Below are 15,661 nucleotides of genomic sequence, written 5' to 3'. Positions count from 1 at the left end.
TAAGTATTATTTATTTCCCTTTTATTGCAAAATAACTATTGTATTCAATTTAATTGATTATTGTAATTGATTTCCTTAATTAAATAACAATCAAGAAAACCAGGTCAATGGCATTAATATCAAGGGGGATAAAACCTCTCCATGAGCCCAACAATAAAAAAATTGTACAATAGTAATCCTTAGTGTTTTAAATACAGTTTAAGTTTGCATAGAATTAGGAATCATTCAAATTTTGATTTTTTTCAGTTTTTTTATATACTTCTGTGTTCTGTAATCTTATTTACCCCCCTCCCACCAATAAAATCATATTTAAGCCACTGATACAGATAATAACATAACCTTGTTTTTAGTGACTTGTAAAACAATTTCTAAAAGGTTTGATGTATTCATTTGTAGACATTGGTTTCTGCAAAAAGCTTGTGGTAGTTTCACACTGCTATTATTAAACTACCCTAGTCCAGTTGTTATAACAATTTAATTAATATAATGTTAAAATATTTTGTAATAAAGTCTTCTGTTATGTGTAATGTTTTAATCTAGCAAAGTACACAGTTGCTATTTTTTAATTGAAGGCATTAAATACTTTCACAATATTTTTACAGGTAGGGCATTATAAATAACAGGAAAGTTAACAAAAGTAAAAACATGTCATTTTGTTTTATTGTATGTAACAGTTAAAATAAAATGTTGTACTAATAGTACAGTTTGAAAAGTAATTAAGTATGAAAATTTTGTGTGGGAAAATTTACAGTTCATATCTTAAATGAATTTATTACTTTAATAATGGAAGGAAAATATTTTTAAAATGTATTAGTGGTTGATAATGCAATTATCTTAGAAGACATACAAGTACATGCACTTTAATTAGGACTTCTTTGCCCATGGAGATCTCATAAAAACATCACTTTATTTAAAATTTATCTGATATCTTTCTTGGAAATTTTTATATAATTTAGAATATTCGCTATTTTCTTTTTCTAATAGCAAATTAGTTATTTTATTCCTGTTAGTACTGCTCTTGACAGATGTCCAGTTTCAGTTTTGTCACATCCACAGTCAATCTATGTATTACATTTTTGGTTTCTTGTTTGTTTTTAGGTTTTAATTATGTTAAATAATTTCCTAGATTATTCAATGAGTTAAAAACAGTACGGATGTTAAATTAATAATTCATTTTACAAGTGTTTTCTGGTGTTTGTTGAACCGTTTATAAGGGGCGTCTGTGTAAAAAACTCAATTGAAAGTTAGACATTTTTTATGTTTCCTAAATATTGTACAAACCTAAGTACATAATAAAGAACACAGAGCAAAAATGTTTTTCTCTCGCTCAAAATAATGTTCAACGTAAGTGCTGCACAGTCTAATCTCATTCCAGTAGAAGCATGTTTATGAGCTGCTAATTGCCTGTGTACAGAATATATCATTGTTTACATGTTTTTTGGTGTTTTCTGACATGGGAAACATTGCGTCTCAGCTATTTGAAAACATATTTATATAATTTTTGTGTTTTTTTTTTATTTAGAATAAAATTGTCTATTATAACATAACAAGTATAGGTTTAGCATTTAAACAAAAAATATATTTTTGAACATTTAAATGATGAATAAGAAAACAAGATTTATAATTTTGTAACTTTAAAAATTTGCGTTGACACTAATTACAAGAGTTTGATCAAATCCATACCTTTTTTGTCATAGATAATATGGTTAAAAACCAAGAAAATAAGAATATTAGTAAAAATGTGAGGCTAGAACGTTGTCTGCGTAGTATTACAAACTTTAAAAAATGTCACCCTCCCTCGGTGGGAGGAGGAAAGTAAAAAGTATTCTTAAAATTAAGATGTTTTTGAAAATTCGCCACTTTTAACAACTATTATTAAGTCATTTACTTATAAATTAGTATCTAATTGCCAACAAGTGTACTTTACATTGAGTATGGAAAATCATTCATTTTTTGAAACTTGGGCTTTTTGTAGGACAATTTAAGAGCTACACCATACCGAATTATTCTACCTGGATGGCCTGAACATTCTTTGAAATTGCAAAAAAAAACGAAACTATATGCAATATATATTAAAATAATTTTGATTTCAAACAACAATTTAACAAACCAACCATAAACAAAATTCTAAAAAATTATATTCACTGAACGATATTAGCAAAGTAGGTGCCTGAAGATAGAATGGAATATTTACTAAGTTAACACTATATATTACATTGTATTGCAATATTCAATAACATTACCAATTTTCACGGTATTTATATTACAAACTAAATCCATTCTGTCAACTTTCCTTACACTTGCAAGCAGGCACACATTTTAACACATATACATACACAATGTGTGGGATCAACCCCCAGGGCTGCAACTGTGCCTTGAATATCAATCCAAGTTTGCTCCATGGACTCGCCAAATGAGTAAATAGCCCGAGACACCAGGTAGTGTTTAATTGGGTTTTTATTATTTTTTTTAGACTGGTTTATAAGTTTAGTGTTTCAGGGAGACAGTTAATGAGTTTGATTCCAGCTTTAGAAGGGAGGCATTCAGATGCTGCCGGGTTCGAAAGCGCTCTTGAGCTATTGTCTCGCATCTGTGTATATCAAATCACTGCCCTGTGTCAATATACACTTAAATCAACAGTAAAATGCAGCCTCTAAAATATACAAGCTGAGTACAGTTAGCAAGTTGAGCTCCCTGAAGGCACTTCGATACAACTACTAGTTGTTCATTTTTTGAGATTATTCGAACAGCTTTTTGTAGTTTGAATACTCTTTCGAAGTTTGATATGATGGAATTACTGCTCCACAGAGAAATTCCGTGGAATAGGTGTGGAAATATTAATCCGTAGTAAGCCATCATTAAAATAGAAGTAAAACATTTTGATACTTTTCGAAAGACAATGCCAGATGTTAGTTTAGCTCATACACTTTTAATGCAAACTCTCCAGATAAACCCTTTATCTAGAAATTTAGCAGTATCATTTTCCTCCAGAACAAAGCTATTACTGTTATTGTTGGGCTTTTATAAGTGTTTAAGCCATGTATGCAGAAGATGATGTAATTTGTCTTTTCGTGATTAGTTAGATTATTTGTAAAAAAACTTTGATGCAGGAATTGAGATTAATGGTTTGAATTTCTAAAGAAGTCGGAGATTCAACCCGGAAACCAAGAGTTGTGTCATATGTGTATTGAATGATTTTCCCAAAGGAGGCATGGATGTTATTCACATATGCCAAGAAAAAAAAAACAGGGCCCAAGAAAGATCCTTTCGGACTTAGTATATTCTAATACTACTTGATACTGCATACACCACAACCTTCTAGCTTGTGTAGCAGTATAACATGACTGACAGTATCAAATGCTTTTAAAAGATTTAGAAAGGCAGTTTTAAAGCCTTCAACAATAAAATCTACAAATTGTGTGACTGTTCCAACATTTTATTTTCCTGGTCTGAAACCAAATAGATGATCAGACAAAATGTTGTAGTTTTGAGAAACTTAAAAAGTTGGATTTTGGAACAATTTTCCGGAAATTTTGCTAAAAACGGGAACCATTGAGATAGGTCGATAGTTACCAAATAATTTTGGATCGCCTCTTTTGGAAATGGACACGGTTTTTGCCAATTGGAGTGCGGATGGAAAGGTGCCAGTTTTGGAAAAAAACATTTATGATTTTTGTCAATTAACTGAAAATATGCTGATAGCATTGTTTGATATGGCACATAGATATGCCATTTATGTCACTGGAAGTTTAAGTTGAAAAACATTGTGCAATACGTCTCACTTCATCCTAACTGAAACAGAACTGACTTCAAAAATTTTAAATAGGCACATATGAGTTAATATTAAATTATAAAGTACCCTTAGGCTTGGACAAAACATAAAGCCCTAACTTCGCGTGGTAAAATGAGACATTTTACTTTAATAAGTGTTTTAAACAAGTTATTAACGCTTTGTGCGTTTGGGCTTGTTTTCTTGAATCTTGCAATTCGTTGATAAAACGAACATACGTTCATAGACTACCGTTTTGTAGCTCCATATTTCGTTAGTTACCTCTGCTCTAGACTATCAGCTAAGTATACAATTTGGTCACATATCATAGTACATTTAGGTATACAAAACGTCTCAAGTTTCACTTTTACGAAAGCTTCCTTACAATAGTCTCCACGTTTCAACTTTTCCCATTATGCAAATTGCTTGTTTTCTAATGTAAATGCCTTCATGAATCGACTGTTTCCACAAGCTCCTCATAACGCAGGAAGCATTAGTGAGGGGGGGGGGTTAAATCAAGTCATGATGTGCTGTAATTAGAAAATGAATCAAATTTGAGATTTTTATGTGGCCAAGATAGAATTTAAGTATTCTTTTATAGTTCAGTGACACAAAAAGTTATAATATTACGAGAATAAGGAAATTATTCTGATCTGCGGGTTGGTCAAAATATATAAAAGTCAAGCTATTTGAAGTCGTAAGACATAGCACCAATTTACATTATAGCGCGCGGGTCCACACGCCCCGCGCTAGCTTGCCTTAACTGCAGCTGATTATGTATCCAGCCATGTTTCTACTGAGACTAACTTTTCCGTTTTACCGTAAACGTCCGTTCCATTTGTAAATTCTCCATCTCAAATTCAGACAGCAAGTAGTAAATTCTGTTAAGACGGATCCGCCCAGACAATAAAATTCACGTTGTGGCACAAAATAAAGATGTTGAAAAGAAAAGATTTACAAAAAGCGATTGTATGATGCGAACAATTGTGGGGCGTATGAAGTCATCATATATAGTAACGACCAAAGTAGGATCCATCGTATAAAGGTTGGTAAAGTTATAGGTACTCATTATGATAAATTTAATTCCAGTACTGAAACAGAAAATAAGCTGCTAGTTGAATGAATAACGGAGACGACAGCAAATTCTCTTATTGACTCGCAGCATCTACTAAATACAGTATATTTATTACCGAGAACTGGGTAGAGGTGATTGGGATAGTAAATATTGAACCTGGTGTCGATATTAGTAAAATTTTACTGAATGCAGAAAGTCCTATTCCAATAAATGATGTTTTTAGACTTACAAAGAAGACGTATGATGGGATAAAAATACATATTGGGTTAAAATTATATTCCAAGGAAATTCATTACATAAAGAAATTAAACTATGCGGTTTTATCAGTAAAAATAAGTATATTTATCCGATTTAAATCTTTTTCCGTTGCTTAAAATATGGTTACACGGGAGTGAGGTGTTCAATACCCAGAATTTGCAAGACATGTACCAAAACATATTACGATATACAGTGCAAAGGAGAGCCGAGCTGTTTACATTATAAGGGGAAACAATGCTTATTATAGATTATGTTTATAATATACGAGACAGAAGAATACAAAGAAAGCATGTCAGACATGAATGAAAGCTACAGTTACATGGTAAACTAAGGGACAGGCAATGTTTATCCAGAAAACATAATATATACTTTGAATGTTTGACTCTGGAGATGAGGTTATTCAACACAGGAACATCGAAAGGGAAATCTTCAGGTACGTCAAAACAAAGACTTTTACAAACGTAGGGGGAATGCATTTGCGCACGAAGTGTGGGACTCCCTTGCGGACTACCCACTAAACCCCCTACGGGCCACGGAGGGCCCAGGCCGGAACCCCTTCGGATGACATCTTGCCTGGTCCGAGTGTCTTATGTCCCATTCAGGACAAAACTACTTGTTTCGGAAGCTAGGGGTCAGCCAGGCATCCGTCTTCACGCTTCTGATGAAGGATCGCATGTACATGAGTGGTGACTGCATTCCAGTATCATCTCCACAATGGTGTCTGCCGAAACATCGACAACTGTGGTGGCGAGCGTTCGCCTGGCTTCGGTGAAGCGCCCGCAAGCGAAGAAGGTGTGATGAACATCATCATCTTCCTCCGGGCAGTAAGCACACCGAGGCGACCTGACTTTTCCCATCCTGTAGAGGTACTTCCTAAAGTAACCGTGCCCCGTCAGGAACTGACACAGGTATAAATCTATCTCCCCGTGGCCACGATCTATCCAGGGTTGAAGCTCTCGAATGAGACGGAAGGTCCAGCGACCGTCCGATCCTTCCGTCCACCTCCGCTACCAAACCTGCAGTGACCTCTTTCGTTTCCCTTCCGTCTTTGGTTTCATACAACAGCCGACGGTTCTTCAGGTAGTCCTGCACAACGACCAGGAGATAGTCGGGCACGCTGAAGTCCCGCTGCAACACCTCTAGCATGTCCTCCCACCGAGCAGAGTTAAACGCGTTCTTTACATCAAGGGTGACCAACAGCACAATCGGCCGAGCCTGGTGACAAGCTGTTTCGGCTTGCTGGACGGCACTGATCACCTCTGTAATGGCGTTCAGAGTTGAGTGTCGCTTTCGAAAGCCGTGCTGCCGGGGAGAGAGATCTCCTGCGGCTTCGATGGACGACTGCAATCTGGGTTTCAGCAACCTTTCATAGAGCTTCCCCGCGGTGTCAAGCATACAAAGTGGCCTGTATGCCGACGGGGAGTTCAGGTCACCTTTGCTTTTGCTGATCAGCGCCAACCTAGCAACCTTCGAGTGCGACGGGAACACACCCGCTACCAAACATGCATTAAACATATTCAGCAGCAAGAGCGGATAACTCGCCGCCACAACCTTCAAAACCTCAGCTGGAATGCCATCAGGTCCTGGAGCCTTCTTGTTGCGCATGGTAGACACCGCCGCTAAAAGCTCCTGCTCCGTAAAAATGGGAACGTCTGGAACCGGTCTCGCTACTCTTTCCTCCCGCCTAACAGGGTGACTTGGGAAGAGAGCTTCCACGATCGCCGAAATCATTGCAGCAGGCATTTCCGTGCTGTTAGCCCCTATTCCTCCGAGCTTTTTTCTCACAAGTCGGATAAAAAACAAAGATTAAGGATAACAAAATAACATTAACTGATAGCGGGTAACTGTATTCCATCACCCTGGTAAAATGTCCTTACTGCGATCCATAAAACTGATGCTGAAACACAAGAAAACATAAGAACAAGGAATACACTACATGTTTGCTAAATGATGCTTTGTTCAAATTCAAGTATAATCAGTGGTTGTAAACAGTCATACACCAGGTAGTGCATGATACAAAAGACAATATGAGTGGTCAAACTATGGTTATAGACATATTTACTGAAGCTTTATAAGATTTAGGTAATTAGTGTTATGACACAGGTTGAGAAAGTATTACGAATAATGCACTGAAATGGACAGTCATCTGGCTGCTAAGTGGGCTGAGTTCGGATGTTACTTAAGAAACTTATATTCATATTGCAGTTATTCAAAAAACGTAGTTCAAAACATATACGATATAAATTAAATAACTATATTATACTAAGACAAAACAGAGATGATGGATATGGAGGTTTAGAACTCTTTATGCATTGGACTGGGAACCCGTTATAGCACCTCATAACAGTCGTCTTATCTAGCAATACAAATAATTATGAAAGAATGTATGAAAATATAATGATTTACAATGATTTTGTGGAGTTAGCAATATTAACCCGCACGTTTTGAGTGATGATATATTAAAGCCTGACAATACTTTATACTTGGTTTTAGGAGATTTCGATTCTCATCATATTACTCGGTTGTGCAATATCTTGTTCTAGATGAAGGAAGATTTCTAATGTCATAATAATAACAACTTTATTCAAAAAGATCAAGATATCCACACTACAGTACCTTCATCTTTTCGAAATATAAATGCACTTAATCTGACTTTTGCAACGACACGTTTGTTTAATAGTGTATCATCTTGGACGGTGCAGTCGGATTCATGTTGAAGTGATCATCTTCCTGTTCATATTGAAATCGATTGTAAAATTGGAAACAGAATAAATTATGGAGGCTGTCATGGATGAACGAGAAAAAACACGAAAAGTGTGGATTGTGTAAATATCAGAAGTCTTTCAGTTATGTAATCCGACATGCTTCCAATTTTAGTCTGGATGATACTCATCTTCTTTCGAAGAATTTTGGAGTATATTATGAATGAAATGATTCCTAAACAAATAAATTCTAGTAGAGATAAAGGGTTCAAGCCTAAATCATAGATTTCAAACGAATGCGGAAAGGCATGGAGAATAGATAAAATGTTTAGGTTTAATATGAAACCCGAAAACTAAGAGGTTTATAGGTTGTATTCTAACAAGGTCAAAAAAGTTATTAAAAAAGCGAAAAAAAAACGTTTTTATGGAAAGCGTTATGTTCTACTTTACGTAATCAAAATGTATCTAATGCCTGGAAATTTTTAAAAGCTTTTGGAGAAATATATCTGCAAGAGTCGCATTCCTATTCAGTATACCGAAGCTTTGGCGGAGGCTTTCATGCACAGCATTGTTTTAGCCAGCGTTCCGAAATGGAATGAAATGTGTGTTCTGATCGTGACTAAATCCTACACAGAAACTGAAACAATAAGTGGATCTTTTATTAAGAGGGAACTGGAAATCGTTCTTGCAAGTAAGAACAAGGAAACATCGCCAGATGCAGATGGTATATCATACCGTATGATAAAACAATTGGCCGAGAAAGATAAGAGTCTACTCTTAAAACTGTAACACAGTATTTGGAAATCGGAATAATTTAACTTAAACAAACACAACAAAATAAAGTAAGAAATAAAGGAAAATAACTCAACATTTTTTTGTTTGTTTTCAACATAATAATTTTGAAAAAGTCAAAAGTAAACAACATTTTTTTTTATCTCATTCAAGCCTCAGCGTCAACTGTGCCGGCTTCGAAGTGCACTGGTTTTTGCTATTATTACAGTTTTGGACCTCCCCGGGATTTTAAACCCTGATCTCTCGGTTAGAGAGCCGAGACTATAACCATTAGTCTACGGAGGAGGACTAACAACAACAATAATGGATTATTATTATAATTATGCCGGTCAAACTCTGATCAGCTGACCAGCTGATCAATTTTCTTGGTGTACATCACGGACGGTGCCGAGTTGCCTAGGGCTTCAAAGAATAATTGCATTTCCCCCTTGTTAAAACCGTATATTGTTAAAAATTTATCTGAGGGATATAGGCCCAGCACTTTAAATACGCACTTTATAATAATTGTGATGTACAGGTGGAGATCTGGACACTTTTGCAGCCCACCACGATCATATGAAGTTATTGGATAGTCCTAAATGTAAATCATGCTGGAGTGGTGTTGATAAATCAATTCATCACTTATTCAATCAGTGTATTGGTTGTATTAAGGGACGTAAAAGTATGTTTGAAAACTCGAGGAAAAAACATTTTGCAATTCCAAAACATTTACCAACCCTTCTTTAAACAAGACATTATTATCTTAGGGAAAACATCTTGAAATTTGTAAAAGACGCTAAAATGAAGATACGAAACTGCAAATATATAAATTGAAATGGCCTGAAAATAAAATGTTTCTTAACAATTAATTATCTATGGACTAAAGTGAAAAATGTGAGAACTAACTTTAATAAATTATTAAATTTTGAAGATGAAATATGTGTAGCTTCATTGTATAAATATCAAGCCTTAAAAGAAGAAAAGATTTCTTCATATTTCTCAAGCCGTGTGCCTTTGTGTGATTTTGGTGACTGAGGTTGTGTTTTGTGAGGTTATGTCGATGTAAAACCATTCATATTGTTGAAAGTCTTCAAAATTAGGTAATGATGCGTAGATCGTGTGTACATTTTGCAAGATGTGGTGCAAATATAACAAATTTAGATCGAAGTACTATACGGCGTTCGGGTGGTGTAAGATTTGTGTTTAAATCTGGTGTTGTACATGAGACTATTTCAAGCCTATCTGTAAGTGACATAACCATGTCAAGAAATTCTCATGTTATATGTAGGCATTTTAGCATTAACAATGTGAAACCTGAAATTTCAGATGGAAAAAAGTCCAAAGAAGACAATGTTTCAGTTGATCTGAAATCGTCAACAGGAGAAGAACCTAATGACAATATAGATGTAAAAGATTTATTTGACTGCATAGATTATGATGCAATTGTTGGAAATGATTCTGATTCATTAAATAAGTTTAAGTTGCTCCTTTTAGAGGTGGAAGTTTTGCGTCAAGATGGAATGAAAGTGCCGTCACAGTTATCCACAGAGCAATGGAAGGAGCTGTTCAGTTTGGAGTCAAGATCACAGAGAAGAAAGTGTCTTGGGTATTTGTGGACACTTGAGATGAAGAAACAGGGTGATAAAAGAAAGAAAGAGAGTAAAAGACTAGTCATACTAGAGAAAAAGGCTGAACAAATTAAGGAAAATGAAAATAATGACCACATTCGTTACGGTTTTCAAGGAAACACAATTTTTATGAGGATATATGACTCTACAATAAACTTATTTGATAATAGCCGATTAATTCAAGCAATGATGTTTGGTCAAAACATTGTTTTAGATTGTGGCTATGAAAATAATATGTCAGCTATAGAGAACAAACTCTGTGCCAAACAGCTCACCTACATGTTTGCTGAAAATCGATTGAGTGCAGATCCTTTCAATATTCATTTTTGTAATATGAATAAAAATGGTGTCCTTTACAAACAGTTTCTCAAACATATTCCTACTATCGAAGATCCTGCGTTTCCTGTTAATATTAGTGAGGAACATTACTTGGATCATCTGTTCCCTAAAGAAAAGCTTGTTTATCTTACCCCTCATTGTCGTGATGAATTGAGAATATTTTCTGCTGATGACATCTATATAGTAGGTATGTTATAATAATAGCTTATAAATATCTACTTATGTTTTTAAGTAATTCTATCAAAAATTGGGCAATACATTCATGATTGTTTGAACATACAAAATTATTTAGTTAAAGTATGATAAGCGGACCCGGTTTTTATATCCATATCAACAAATGATAGGCTTTTGAATAATTACACCCATTGATATAATCTACCAATACTAATCAATTTGAATAAAAAATGAACTTAAATCTTCTATACCAACTGTAAAAGCAGTTTCTTTTAAAAGTAACCATATAAATAAAAAAGATAAGATAGACTAATTTTAGAAAACTAAACAAAATAACATTGACAGATAATTGACTGATTTTCTTGGTTTCAAGATCTTTGTTTTGTTATGGGTACTTTGGGATTATACTGACCACACCAGTATGAAGAACAAAGATATAAATTTATAGAAACAAACATGATAGAACGAAAAAACAACTCTTGAATTACAAAATTACATCAATCAACAAGCATTTCCAGGTATTGTGATCGGTATTGTTGTCGCTGTTATCTTATCTTTCTCGAGAATCCCGATTACGGCAGGCCGTGCGGTATCACATGATTATTTAAGTTTTTTGCAGGGTACATAATTGCCTTTCCATTACAATTAAATTTATATTTCTGATCAGCCCCTCTAGAATTTGATATTTTACTGATAGGTACTATCTCGAGGGATTTTTTTCTGTCGTTGACATCAGTGCGGGCTTCGGCAGCACTGAGGTGCTGCCGAAGCCCTCGCTGATGGCCGGAGGCACTCGCATTTTGGGTGGCGGAGTGTGATCAAGAATAAAAACAAGTTTTGTGTGTTTTTTCAATAAAGAGTTTAGTTTTTGTTTGGTAATGTTTGTTTTTGTTGAATTTTTGTGTTTAGAGAAATGTAGGAGACTCTGCAATCACGTTATCTACTAGACCGCTAGACTTTGACCTCTGTCTGAGGATGGGGAGGGGTTTGCGATAAGACAATTCCTGTTTTATATTGACGAAATATTGTTCTACGCTAATCTAGTAATCAGTAGAAGCAAAATGTCAAATAACGATTCATGACTGGGTGTGGTCGGTATAATCCCAAAGTACCTTGTTATGTTTTCTGTATTATATAAAGAATGTTTTTGCTATTACTTGTCATAATTGTTTGTTTCATGGCTATAGTACCTTTACTATTTATGACATCCAATTGTATATGTTAAATTATTTCTTTTAATTTCAAACATATAACTTTCATTTATTATTGTATTTATTTTAATATTTATTGATTGATAGTTTTGTTATTCAATGTACAATGTGGAACAAAAAAAAGTGGGGTAATAAAATTAGTCATTTGTGCAAATCTTTATTTTCTGATCTTCTACAAGAAAAATCACTACCCATACCAAGAACTTTAATTTTAGGATATGGTTTTCTAATGGCTTTACCATAGGTTGGTAACACTTTTGAGAGCTTCATTTAACTTTATTTGAATAACACAGCTGATTTATATCGGCTTCCTCCGTAAAAACATGCCAACTACTATTTATGATAATGTAAACGTTTATATTTTCTACGATTTCAACAATCACAGCTCAACAATTGTGTTCATGGAACCAATATATCTACCAGGCCAGTAATGGAGGCTCAGAAACAACCTTTAAGCCATTGATTTTAAGTAGTTCAAGAAAGCCACTTATTTTCTCAATCTTAAAAAACAAGACTGTTTTTTTTTTTAATTTGTTTCTTATATCAATCTATGATGCATCCAATACAAAAATAATGTTTCCAGGAGCCTTGGTTGACAAGCAGAACAATGAGCCTTTGTCGCTGGCCAAAGCGAAGAGTGAAGGTATCCGAATGGCGCAATTGCCGTTGGATCGTTACTTGGATTGGGGCCTAGGCACAAAATCTCTCACTATCAACCAAGTGTTGAAGATCCTACTGGACGTGCGCACCACTGGAGATTGGAATCGTGCACTCACCAATGTTCCGAAGAGGAAAGTGAAGCAACCTGGAGAACAAGTCAGAGACACAAGGAAGTTCTACAACAGAGGGACCACCTTTCAGCCTCCTAATTCTCGGAATTGGAGGAATAGATATTTAGAACCCATCCATCAGGGTGGTGGTTTCAGAAGTAAGGCTTTTGCGTTATCGTTGTAGACAATAGCTCTTAATTTAGTCAAAAATTAGGTTTTAACAATCTTAGCCACCCTAAAAAGACGCTTTTCAAAAGAAAGCTGAGTGTATATTTCAAAAATAAACACTATTGGATCGGGAAAGAAATAATAAGCTAAATGGAGCTATAGTTTTCCGGTTTGCTCGTTGGGGGTGAGACACAGGAAGTCATTATTTAGAACACAAATATGTATTGCAATTACTTGCAGAACATGGTGGTGGCCTGCAGATTGAAACAGTTCTAACAACCAAATAAAATAATAAGGATAATGTAGTTTAATCCTTTTAAGACTATGGGTTTTCAGATTTTTCATGCCATAACAAGCGTCTTGTTTTTACCAAAAGTATGGCTTATGAGGAAAATTGTATCTTCTACAGATATTCAAGTTATTTTTCCAACATTGTTATTTGCATAAACTTAGACAAACAGTATTAAAATTGTCTCTTAGTAGAGTCAATTACAAAAGTGATACCTGGCTGTTTAAAAAATGTATGAACAATATTTTTGCTTTCATAAGTATATTTTTTCTTTTTTTACATACATTTTGAAAATATTACAGTCTGAATGCATACATATGTTTATTTACAGGATACTTGTTAAGAGATTTGCAAGTTTTGCTCAATAATTGCCTGAAATAAGTGGAAACATAATAATAGCGGTAAAAGTTTGAAAAAGTGACTCTATAACAAAATTGTTCAATAGGCATTGATGATTTTCGCCCAAATATTTTTTTCGTCTGAAACATAATTTAGTGTAAACAATAATGTAAATAAAATTATCGTAATGTCATGTTGGATTCAGGTGCCACTATAGATTTGAATTTGGCACGTAATTTGGATGATATACCAATTGATATTGTGAAAAAATCTGTTAACTTTATTTTAAAACTTCTTGTCCATGTAATCAATTCTTCTTCTATTTCCTGATATTTTAAAAGTTGCCAAAGTGATTCCTCTCTTTAAAAAAGGTAATGTGACTGATCCAGCATGCTATAGGCCAGTGTCATTGCTCCAAATTTTTTGTAAAATATTTGAAAAAGTGGTTTATAATCAGCTTTTAAAACACCTAGAGTCTAATGAACTGTTGGACAAACAACAACATGGCTTTTGTCGTGGAAAATTAACAATAACGGCCGGTATAGAATTTATCCAGTCCATTATTGACACAGTTGATAAAAGAGAAAAAGTAATTGGGATATTTTTAGATCTTACCAGAGCATTTGATAGTGTCAGTCATGTAAAGTTAATAAGGAAATTAAATAGCTTCGGTATATATGGAAAGGAGCAAACGTGGTTTGATTCCTATTTAACAAATAGAAAACAATATGTAGAAATAGAAGAAACAATTTTTTACAGTAAAAATCATTATGTGAGGGCTCATAGATTACAGCTGGAGATACTACGGCATGGAGTGCCCCAGGGGTCTATCCTGGGACCTCTATTGTTTTTATGTTATATAGGAGGTTTGCCAGGGGTGATGGGAGGGGTTGGATGGTGCCGTATGTCTGTATGCTGATGATTCAAATGTTTTGTTTTCTGGTCAGAAGCTTGAGAATATTGAAATTTCGTCATATATTGGTCTAAGTAAGATTAAGGATTTTTTTGACAAAAATAATCTTTTATTAAATTCAGATAAATCTAATTATATTTCTTTTTCTACAAAGCAATCCAGATCAAATTTAAACTGTGACATTTTTCTAGACAATGACAGACTTAAACAAGTAGACCACACAAAGTCTTCAGGTAAAGAAGTTCCAGATATAAAAGAAGTTCCTTTACCTGAAGAAGAGATCAGATTGCAGATCTCGAAACGTAGTGTTACTGATTTATTGTTTCACTGAACGATGGCACATGTCCGGAAAAATCCTGTTTCCTTCACAATCCTTCCATCATCAAAAATAACCTTCAAACAAAGAAACAAGCCAATGATGTTCTGGAACTCTACTCATTTCTGCTTCTATTTGTTTTGAACATCTAAAACGGCCCTATTTTGAAGCATTTTTCATACCCTTCAAATGGTTAAGAGGTGTTTGCCCAAGCTTATTTTTTTCAAATTGCCATCCTGGTATACAGCTATTGCTGTAGTCTTCTGAGAAGCCTCCTTTACAGGTCTTGAATTTTGGTAATGAGGAAAACAAAGTTTTAATGTAGATAAGCTCTCCTATATTTAGGTCTATATAAAAAGCCTTAAATGATTTAACAATAAAAATAAGTGAAGTGCAGCTGTGGTAGGCTGTAAAGAGAATTCAGAACACAATTGTTATTGGTAATTTTACTTCCTCCAAACTGTGTAAATATTGTTATGATGGTTTGATTTCAGATGAAGAAACCCAAGAGAAAAATCTGCAAAGATCATCAAGGAAAACATCTTAGTTCAAAAATAGATGTTAAGTAGACTGTACAGTTACCATTAAATATTTTTCTATAGTCATTGTGGTTTTATTTTTTGAATACATTGTGTTTTTGAGACTGTGCTATATTTTTATTGGTACAAAACCTAAATCATATGATAAAGTAAACTTCTTACAATGCTTTAGCATAAAAAAAGTGTCAAATTAATTTTTACCGCTGATATAAAGGGTTCATATTTAGCTTTGAACACTTGAAGTATAATTGCTATCCTTCTGCTAGTAGTAAAGATTTAATATTGAGTAGGAGTGCAGAGATGATACATTTAGCATTGCCATGATAAAACATCATTCATCTATGTATACTCCCAGGTATTTGATTTTCTCGACTCTCATTACTTGTGGCAGCTCTGAAAT

General features: G+C 34.4%; 1 protein-coding gene across 1 annotated transcript; it reads left to right on the top strand.

Annotated features, from left to right (window-relative positions):
* The first annotated feature begins 9,578 nt into the window (after positions 1 to 9,578).
* On the top strand, positions 9,579 to 15,327 carry LOC124366106 (mitochondrial ribonuclease P protein 1 homolog). Its single transcript, XM_046822364.1, has 3 exons — positions 9,579 to 10,729; positions 12,511 to 12,855; positions 15,217 to 15,327. Exons 1-3 carry the CDS (start codon positions 9,679 to 9,681, stop codon positions 15,267 to 15,269), a joined length of 1,449 nt encoding a protein of 482 aa, XP_046678320.1. The 5' UTR covers positions 9,579 to 9,678; the 3' UTR covers positions 15,270 to 15,327.
* The last annotated feature ends 334 nt before the right edge of the window (positions 15,328 to 15,661 follow it).

Source organism: Homalodisca vitripennis, chromosome 7 (assembly GCF_021130785.1).
Source record: "Homalodisca vitripennis isolate AUS2020 chromosome 7, UT_GWSS_2.1, whole genome shotgun sequence".
Taxonomy (NCBI): Eukaryota; Metazoa; Arthropoda; class Insecta; order Hemiptera; family Cicadellidae; genus Homalodisca; species Homalodisca vitripennis.
The sequence above is the reverse complement of the archived record's forward strand: the minus strand, read 5'-3'. Positions and strand labels throughout refer to the sequence as shown.

What these genes read in the sequence shown, in the direction of transcription:
- LOC124366106 (XM_046822364.1), top strand. Translation starts at nt 9,679, where the DNA reads ATGATGCGTAGATCGTGTGTACATTTTGCAAGATGTGGTGCAAATATA. An exon ending in TGATGACATCTATATAGTAG is followed by an intron (nt 10,730 to 12,510) that starts GTATGTTATAAT and finishes TAATGTTTCCAG; the next exon opens with GAGCCTTGGTTGACAAGCAG. An exon ending in TCAGGGTGGTGGTTTCAGAA is followed by an intron (nt 12,856 to 15,216) that starts GTAAGGCTTTTG and finishes GTTTGATTTCAG; the next exon opens with ATGAAGAAACCCAAGAGAAA.